Genomic DNA, 9,285 nt, shown 5'->3' with positions numbered 1-9,285 from the left:
AGTCAGGAACAATAGATAGTTACAGATAGGTTTGCTGGAGCAGGACTGACACTGAACTCTGGAAGAAGGTAGATCTCCTGAAACAGGATTGGGTATCCCTCATATTTTATGTGCCTTTTAAAAATAGTCAGTGTTTCTACTTATGTGGTTAAATAGTGTTTTGTTGTATTAGGATACATGTTACTCCAAACTGCCACAGTACACAGACTTCATTTTGGCTGTGCTAATAGGAGTAGGAGGTGCCTTGCATGAAATGGCCATTGTTTTTCTCTACTTATATAAGGTGACATTTCTATTTGTCTCAAAATTGGAGAAATTAGGCAAGGAAAGAATTTTCTTGACTCTGAATGTATGCAACTCCAAATTGCTACACTAAAATGTTTTATATAAAGCTTTCACATATTAGGTGAGGTCCCTTATAAGAATTGTGGTGCCTTGCATGAAATGGCCATTGTTTTTCTCTACTTATATAAGGTGACATTTCTATTTGTCTCAAAATTGGAGAAATTAGGCAAGGAAAGAATTTTCTTGACTCTGAATGTATGCAACTCCAAATTGCTACACTGAAATGTTTTTACATAAAGCTTTCACATATTAGGTGAGGTCCCTTATAAGAATAGTTTTTTATTTGATTATTTATTGGAATGGATAAATGTACAGTTTTATAACTCTATATGTGAAATAATTGCATGCTCCTAAAAAATCATACAGTAAAATGTTTTCCATTGATTTACTCATAGATTTTAGAAAACAACCATTTTTTTGAACTTACTAATTTATACTTCTCTATGAGCCTCTGAAGTAAAATAATGGTGCATTTCTCTAAATTCCCTCAGTAAAATGGCTTCATATAAAGTGTACATATGATATGAAATGTCCGATTTAAGAACTGACCTTTCATGTCTTTTATTTTACAGAAATTAGGTCCTTATGTCCTTCTAAAGTCTAATAATGTCCCATACCTCGAAAACGCACAGTAAAATGGTTTGATATGAGGTGTGCATGTAGTATGGGACGTCCTGTATAAGAACTAACCATCAGCATTTTCTACTTATTAGAAATGGGGTCTTTATAGGCCACTGAATAGAATAATGTCCCATATCTCGACAACGCTACAGTAAAATGGTTTGATATGAGGTGTGCATATAGTATGGGACGTCCCATATAAGAACTGGCCATTGGTTTTTTCTACTTATTAGAAATTGGGTCTTTATAGCCCTCTAAAACACCATATAGTCCCACATATCAAAAACGCTGCAGTAAAATGGTTTGATATGAGGTGTGCATATAGTATGGGACGTCCTGTGTAAGAATTAACCATCAGCTTTTTCTACTTATTAGAAATGGGGTCTTTATAGGCCTCTGAATAGAATAATGTCCCACATCTCAAAAATGCTGGAGTAAAATGGTTTGATATGTGGTGTGCATATAGTATGGGACGTCCTGTGTAAGAATTAACCATCAGCTTTTTCTACTTATTAGAAATGGGGTCTTTATAGGCCTCCAAAGTAGAATAATGTCCCATATCTCAAAAATGCTACAGTAAAATGGTTTCATATGAGGTGTGCATATAGTATGGGACATCCCGTATAAGAACTGACCATTGTTATTTTCTACTTATTAGAAATTGGGTCTTTATAGCCCTCTAAAGCAACATATAGTCCCATATCTCAAAAACGTTGAAGTAAAATGGTTTCATATAAGGTGTGCATATAGTATGGGACGTTCCGTATAAGAACTGACCATTGGTTTTTTTCTACTTATTAGAAATGGGTCTTTATAGGCCTCTGAATAGAATAATGTCCCACATCTCAAAAATGCTGGAGTAAAATGGTTTCATATGAGGTGTGTTCCTACAATTACCGTAATCACACATTTCAATGGCGGCTGGCTTGTGGTCACTTGATCTAATGGACAACATCCCATGAATTATTCCCCTGGAATACTCGATTTTCTTCCCGATTCATGACCCGCGTCTTTTTGAGGGTCTTTCTCATTTTCATGGAAGCACTTAAACATCTTTTACCAAGGCAGCATCAAATAAATGTGAATTTATATAAGATAATATACATATGTAATGTGTATGGCGTTTTTCATTTTGAAAGGGTAAAACACAGGAATATGGAAGGTGTAAATGCAATTTAGCCAGTTAAGAATATGAAGATTTGCCATTACTACATAGCCTAATGCATGTTAATGTACTGTATACTTTAAGCTTGAGATAAAAAGGTAAATATCACCTTGTGAGCAGAATATTTTCTCTGCATCAATTTCAGTTTGTAAAATTATGCAAAAAGTGTGGAAATATAATATGAAGATTTGCCATTACTACATAGCCTAATGCATGTTAATGTACTGTATACTTTAAGCTTGAGATAAAAAGGTAAATATCACCTTGTGAGCAGAACATTTTCTCTGCATCAATTTCAGTTTGTAAAATTATGCAAAAAGTGTGGAAATATTATTTTATTGTGTGTAATAAGGGTATATAAAATTCTGACTATGAAATTGCATGACAAAAATAATGTCATTTCGACAATGGAAAGCTATAAAACACTGCATAATGAGATATGATGGAAATAACACTGGTGGATGGATTCATGCTTCTGAAAAAATGACAAATTTCCATAATAGAATGAAAATCATATGAGTTTAGAACATCAAATGCATGCATAATTGATGACAATTTTTGATAAACTATTACTTTAAATTGAGTTTTTCTATCATCTGTTTAAAGTCTGACTGTTGTGGATCATCATGGCTAAACGTGTTGCTGTGATTGGAGGAGGAACCTCTGGGCTGGCCTGCATCAAATGCTGCCTGGATGAAGGTCTGGATCCAGTGTGTTTCGAGACCAGTGATGACATTGGAGGACTCTGGAGGTTTAAGGTGAGACATGTCTGTATGATTGGACCCTTTGAAGAAAAGAAGTAACAACATGTTGCAAGAAAATGATCCAGTTTGCATGTCTTTCCATCTTAGGAAAATCCAGAGCCAGATCGTGCTAGCATTTATTACTCACTCATTATCAACACTTCAAAGGAGATGATGTGTTTCAGTGATTTCCCAATCCCTGCCCACTTCCCAAACTACATGCACAACTCCCTCATCATGGACTACTTCCGGATGTACGCTGACCACTTCCAGCTCAAACGGCACATCCGCTTCCAGGTCAGAACTGAAGCTGACACATTAAAACTGTGAAGTTATGAATATACTGTACTGTATTTCAAATATTCACAAGGTCATGGTTTGTGTTTCCTAGACAAAAGTTCTTCATGTTACACCAAGGCCAGACTTCCCTCACTCTGGACAGTGGGATGTAGAGACAGAGTCCAAAGATGGTCGGAGAGAAAAGCAGGTGTTTGATGCTGTGATGGTCTGCACCGGACACCACTGTCACCCTCATCTCCCTCTACAGGACTTTCCAGGTGCAGCACATGTGATAACTAAGCAAACAGGGTCTATGGGCAAAGTGCAACAACATAATGTCAATAAAGGCATAGTAAACTTAGGTGTACAAGAGTCATTAGGCCTCATTCAAATCCTCTCTTTAGGAATAGACACGTTTAAGGGGAAATTCTTCCACAGCCGTGATTACAAAAACCCTGAAGAATGGAGAGGAAAGAGGGTAGTTGTGATTGGCATTGGGAACTCTGGAGGAGATATTGCTGTGGAGCTGAGCAGAATGGCCAAACAGGTGATATGCCACAACTACAGTATACATATAGAGTATATATAAATTCATACACATAAAGTGTATGAATTATTATACTCCTATTTAAGCCTCTGTTTTCCACATTGTATCCCTTACTTTAATTCCAGGTTTATCTGAGCACCCGAAGGGGATCTTGGATACTAAATCGTGTAGGAGACAAAGGTGTTCCAACAGATATGTTGTTTAATAACAGAATGAATGGTTGGCTTTCTCAATTGTTGCCTGTTGGTTTTATCAACAATTTCGGAGAGAAACAACTCAATAAACGGTTCAACCACAAGCTCTATGGGCTGCAGCCTGCACACAGGTACTGTGAACACTGGGAGAAATAAGACTCTGATGATGTTGGTCAGTCTTAATATTGGTACTTAAGTATGAGGAGGTCATCTTTATAAACGTAGAACAAGACAGAATCCATGAATGTTTCTTTGCTGCAATTAACCTTCTTTGTAGTGTATAATTTAATGTCTGTTGTTTTTTTCCCCCAGAGTTTTCAGTCAACATCCCACAGTCAATGATGACTTACCAAATCGCATCCTCTCCGGTACCGTCTCAGTCAAGCCAAATGTTGAAGAGTTTCGTTGGTCAAGTGTGGTGTTTGAGGATGGCACTGTTGAAGATGACATTGATCTGGTGGTGTTTGCCACAGGCTACACTTTCTCATTCCCCTTCCTGTCTTCACATGCAATTCCTGCCTCAAAGAACAAGGTATCCCTGTACAAATATGTATATCCCCCAGGATTGGAGCACCCAACTTTAGCAGTGATTGGTCTGATCCAGCCTCTGGGAGCCATTATGCCCATCTCTGAGATGCAAGCGCGCTGGGCCGCACGTGTCTTTAAAGGTATCAAACATGATGCTGACCTCCTATACTCTAAAAAATAAAGGTTCTTCACGAAGAACCTTTAACATCCGTGGAACCTTTCTATTGCGCTAAAGGGTTAAACGATGCATTTTTAAAAGTTTAACTTAATTTAACGCTGCATTTTTTAAAATGCTCTCATGCACGAGATGCTGCAAAAGACTCAAGACGTGAGTGCAATGGTCAAACACTTCAATAAAACCCTGTATTTACGTAATTTTTTCATGAAATTAATTTGTATGTAATAAACGGTGATATCCTCACTAGGACTGTGCAAACTGCCTCCAATGAGTGCAATGATGAAGGACATTAAAGCAAAAGAGGAAGCAATGGCTAAAAGGTTCTCCACACTTAACATCTAACATGAACATATATCACAGCATTTACACAATTTCTACAGTTAAAAGTGTGTCATTTTAGTGGATCTTGATGACTCTTAATCACACTCTCATGCAGGTATGTGGCCGCCCAGAGACACACCATCCAGGTCGACTACATCCACTACATGGACGAGTTGGCTAAACAAGTAGGTGTCTGTCCTCCTATCCTGAAGTTGCTCCTGACAGACCCTAGACTGGCTCTGAACATCATCTTTGGGCCCTGCACCCCATACCAGTTTCGGTTTCACGGACCGGGACGATGGGACGGTGCACGTCAGGCCATCTTGACTCAGTGGGATCGAGTCGACGAGCCCCTGAAAACACGCTGTACACCAGAGCCGCAATCACAGCGCTCCTCTCATTCACTCATATTCTCAGTGTCTGTTGCAGTGCTGCTGTCTGCTCTGTATTACAGCAGAGCCAGTCTGCATGCACTCATAGCAGACCCTTCATCGCTCCTGGACAAGATCAGGGCTTTTGTACCATTGCCACTGACCACACAGTGATCATGTAATGTGAATCAGAAACATAACAGTTTATATGAAATATAACATAATAATAAGTGTCCATCCATTAGGGTAAACTGTTGTCAACATCATGAAAATGTCAAAACTGACACAGACTTTTATCAAATGTATGATACTGATATTTATCAGCAAGTGCCTTAACATTTCAAGCACAGTTTGTATAATGAACATTTCATTTTCCATTCAGTTTTGCATGCAATTGCATTTTTAATTGTGTGGTTTTAATTCACTAGCGAACTTTTTTATTCTGTTAAAATTCCAAGTTTTTTCTTAATTATGCATCACTCTCAGCTGCCGTTGTTAGCATGTCTCTTTAGCATGTTCATTTACTTTAATATTTAGCGGTAATAGTAATGGCTGATTAAATTGTGGTGCAAATAAAATCTTAAAATTATATTTTTAAAAACCTACTTGCAGATAGTCTAAAAATGAATGTCACTTAAAGAGAGTAGACTTTCATGACTGTTTCTTAACACGCTTAAGTAGACACTTAAAATTTAAAGTACATTTTAAATAATGTTTTAATCTTGTGTCATGCTTTACAGAAGTGTGCTTATTTTAATCGTTAACTATCATACAAGCACATGTATTACTCAGTATCAATGCATGACTACTAAATTTCAACTTCATCACAAATGTACAATTACAAATATATTAATTAAAAATACATGACATCAAAGTTAAAGCGGCAGCCTGTAACTATGCAATTTGCTTGAAAGTTTGTATGGCAGTGTACCGTTTCATCAACTCAAGATGGGTTTGACGAGCACTAATGAACAGAATATTTACCTGGCTTGGTGTTTATTGCTCTTATCAGTGCACTCTTCAGATGTTGCTGCCTGCATAAAGCATGCTTAGTTCACCTCTGTGTGAGATCCAGTATGCTGAGCAATGTGATATTAACTTGAATGAAGAAACTACAGAGCCCCTAAGACTACTTGGTAACAGAATAAAATATGAGCTGGGAGGAGAACTAGTATTTCTATGCGTTTGCTTTTGTTTGGGGAAAAAAACTTTCCCAAGAGAACTTCACATTTGAAAGCAAACACAAAAGCATTTAAAAAGAATTCACCCTCTCATCTATTTTTTCCAGTCACTGTGAGGGGCTAGGTAATAAACATCCAAATAATTCTTGTGTGCCATGCATTCTGGGTAACCCTTAGATCACTGTTCAGTGGATCTGTGGATGTTGTGTTGTTTGCATTGATTTAACAGGACTCTGGTCTAAAACCAAATATCTAAAAGTAAATGTGAGCATGATGTAGTTGAACATTGGCCAGTTGGGAGGTGACAGTTTAATGAATCCCTGCCCCCTTTACAACCCGGGGGGTGTGGTAAAGTCTTTATATTACTCTGAAGTGATCATGCATCCCCCATATTATTCCCTCGCTGCTTCACACTTGGTAAGATACGATGCCACAAACCTTTCATTCTTGTAGAGCCTAAACGTAAAGATTTTGTTGAAGTTACTTGTATAAAATATAATTTCTTGCATACATCTTATAATAAATAATCATGTAATCTATATATAAACGTAAAACATATTTTATATTTAACTGTAGAAACTGCTAAATATATTCAGCCAACAAACACAGACTTGTTACTGCTGTAGTTTTGTTACTCTGAATTTAGTCTGAATCTCTTAATGCACAGCTCTGTTTTTGACATCAAAATTTCAGATGATTTATGGCAAGCCGTTTTAGCATTTAAAAGTTTGTTTTGACTATCCATAAATATCATTTAAGATAGGAACAATTGTATTTTGACGAGTCATAATTATAATTCGACTAGTCACAATGACAATTAGAGATATCTGCAATTATAATTGCACTAGTAAGAAATCGGATTAGCGATATCTCTAAATACTTTATGACTAGTCAAAACTCTATTTAAGATATCTGTAATGACATCATAGATATCTTCAATAGGGCGTCACACATACGCAAAGGTAATTAGAGATATCTCTAATTCAGTTTCGACTAGTCACAATTATATTTTAAGATATCTGAATTGTACCTGCTCCTAGTCGAATGTGCTGTTGTGTGACGTGAGACTAAATTAACTCGGCTCCTCCCAGAGACCCTCCCCGACTAATGTTTAGTGCTAACTGCTAACAACAGTGGTCTGCTTTTCTTGTCACGGAGAGAAAAGCTACTGGATGAATTACTTCAGGGGTTATTAAATAATATCTGGATGCAGCCATATGTGGTAAAAGGTCTCCAGCGTGCATGTATGTATAGCGCTGTGATTTTAATTGAATCGTGTTGCAAAACGGACCAAATGCAGTGTAATGTTCAATAAAGGCAAAAAACCGCAAACTGCTCGTCTGAATTTATTTATTATACGTTTAGACATAATGAAGAACAATGGAATTATACAATAAAAAATAGTATAAATAAATGCATGACGGAAAAAAGAACAATGCCTCAGAATCAGATGCGGTCAAAAAAAGGTGAAGGCTGATTTGAAAAAGATTACAATTTGATAAAAGTTTAACTCAGATGCAGTCAAAAAAGGTGATGGCTGATTTAAAAAAGATTACAATTGAATAAAAGTTTAACTGGCATTGATGACATTTATTAGTAGGTTACATTACGTTGTGTATGGATTCAGGTTTACTTGTGTCGTTGTGGCAGCTTGTTTCCGCCATGGAATAAAAAATAAAAGTAATTTGCAGCTTTTTATCTTACAGTTCTGACTTTTTTTCTTCTCAGAATTGCGAGATATAATCAATGCGAGTTATAAACTTTATAACTCACAAATCTTTGCATTGTGTTTAGCTATATCTTGCAATTCTGAGAAAAATAGTCCGAATTGTGGAATAATAAGTCGCTATTTATTTATTAATAATTTCTTTATTTAGTGGAGGAAACGAGCTTCCATAGGAAATAGCACACAAGGTGGGAGTACTGCATTTTATTATACCAAGAGATCCATGATGATGATTTTCTGCTGTGTTCAATGATGAGCGCCAATGTATTCTTTTAACATTATATCAAATGTAGCAACAGCTGACATGAGGCCTGTACAAATCCTTAGCTACTGATTTTACATGTGTTCGTTTGTAAATAAAGGCTAATTTCTTCTCAGAATTGCGAGATATAATCAATGCGAGTTATAAACTTTATAACTCACAAATCTTTGCATTGTGTTTAGCTATATCTTGCAATTCTGAGAAAAAAAGTCAGAATTGTGGAATAATAAGTCGCTATTTATTTATTAATAATTTCTTTATTTAGTGGAGGAAATGAGCTTCCATAGGAAATAGCACACAAGGTGGGAGTACTGCATTTTATTATACCAAGAGATCCATGATGATGATTTTCTGCTGTGTTCAATGATGAGCGCCAATGTATTCTTTTAACATTATATCAAATGTAGCAACAGCTGACATGAGGCCTGTACAAATCCTTAGCTACTGATTTTACATGTGTTCGTTTGTAAATAAAGGCTAACACAATTTAATCCACAGCACACGTCTCAACATTACGATATAGAATAGGACAAAAGCCTGTCTGAGTCCTCTCTGTGTAGTCTACCACTTTTACACATGCTCCAGCTACATTTTTATTTCCATACTTTTGAATTACTTCTGTATAAAACAGTTTAAAATGACCCAAAGACGCAGGACCTTTATTATACAACTCTTAGACAAAATGGCGGATGACAACAGTTTCCAAGATAGGATTGGTTAATAAAATGTTTAAGGTGGGGCTTAACAAAGGTGCATTTGCATGCACATTTTAGATATCTATAAAGGAATTTTGACTAGTCACATTGTTAATTCCAGATATCTAC

General features: G+C 36.5%; 1 protein-coding gene across 3 annotated transcripts in view; it reads left to right on the top strand.

The window, feature by feature from the left end:
- LOC107597799 (dimethylaniline monooxygenase [N-oxide-forming] 5-like) overlaps nucleotides 1-8,073 on the top strand; it is a 22,593-nt gene extending 14,520 nt beyond the window's left edge. For 2 of the 3 annotated variants that reach the window (XM_016288986.1, XM_016288987.1), the window contains exons 3-10: nucleotides 2,738-2,889; nucleotides 2,983-3,171; nucleotides 3,266-3,431; nucleotides 3,558-3,700; nucleotides 3,826-4,025; nucleotides 4,207-4,562; nucleotides 4,848-4,920; nucleotides 5,037-5,884. In XM_016288986.1, the coding sequence (XP_016144472.1) occupies nucleotides 2,758-2,889; nucleotides 2,983-3,171; nucleotides 3,266-3,431; nucleotides 3,558-3,700; nucleotides 3,826-4,025; nucleotides 4,207-4,562; nucleotides 4,848-4,920; nucleotides 5,037-5,466 (1,689 nt within the window). In that variant the 5' untranslated portion in view covers nucleotides 2,738-2,757 and the 3' untranslated portion in view covers nucleotides 5,467-5,884. Of the gene's footprint in view, nucleotides 1-2,737; nucleotides 2,890-2,982; nucleotides 3,172-3,265; nucleotides 3,432-3,557; nucleotides 3,701-3,825; nucleotides 4,026-4,206; nucleotides 4,563-4,847; nucleotides 4,921-5,036; nucleotides 5,885-8,070 lie in introns of those variants that run through there. The other variant, XM_016288988.1, reaches the window with a different exon arrangement.
- The last annotated feature ends 1,212 nt before the right edge of the window (nucleotides 8,074-9,285 follow it).

The sequence above is a fragment of the Sinocyclocheilus grahami genome, unplaced genomic scaffold, assembly GCF_001515645.1.
Source record: "Sinocyclocheilus grahami isolate Dianchi unplaced genomic scaffold, SAMN03320097.WGS_v1.1 scaffold237.1, whole genome shotgun sequence".
NCBI lineage: Eukaryota > Metazoa > Chordata > Actinopteri > Cypriniformes > Cyprinidae > Sinocyclocheilus > Sinocyclocheilus grahami.
The sequence above is the reverse complement of the archived record's forward strand: the minus strand, read 5'-3'. Positions and strand labels throughout refer to the sequence as shown.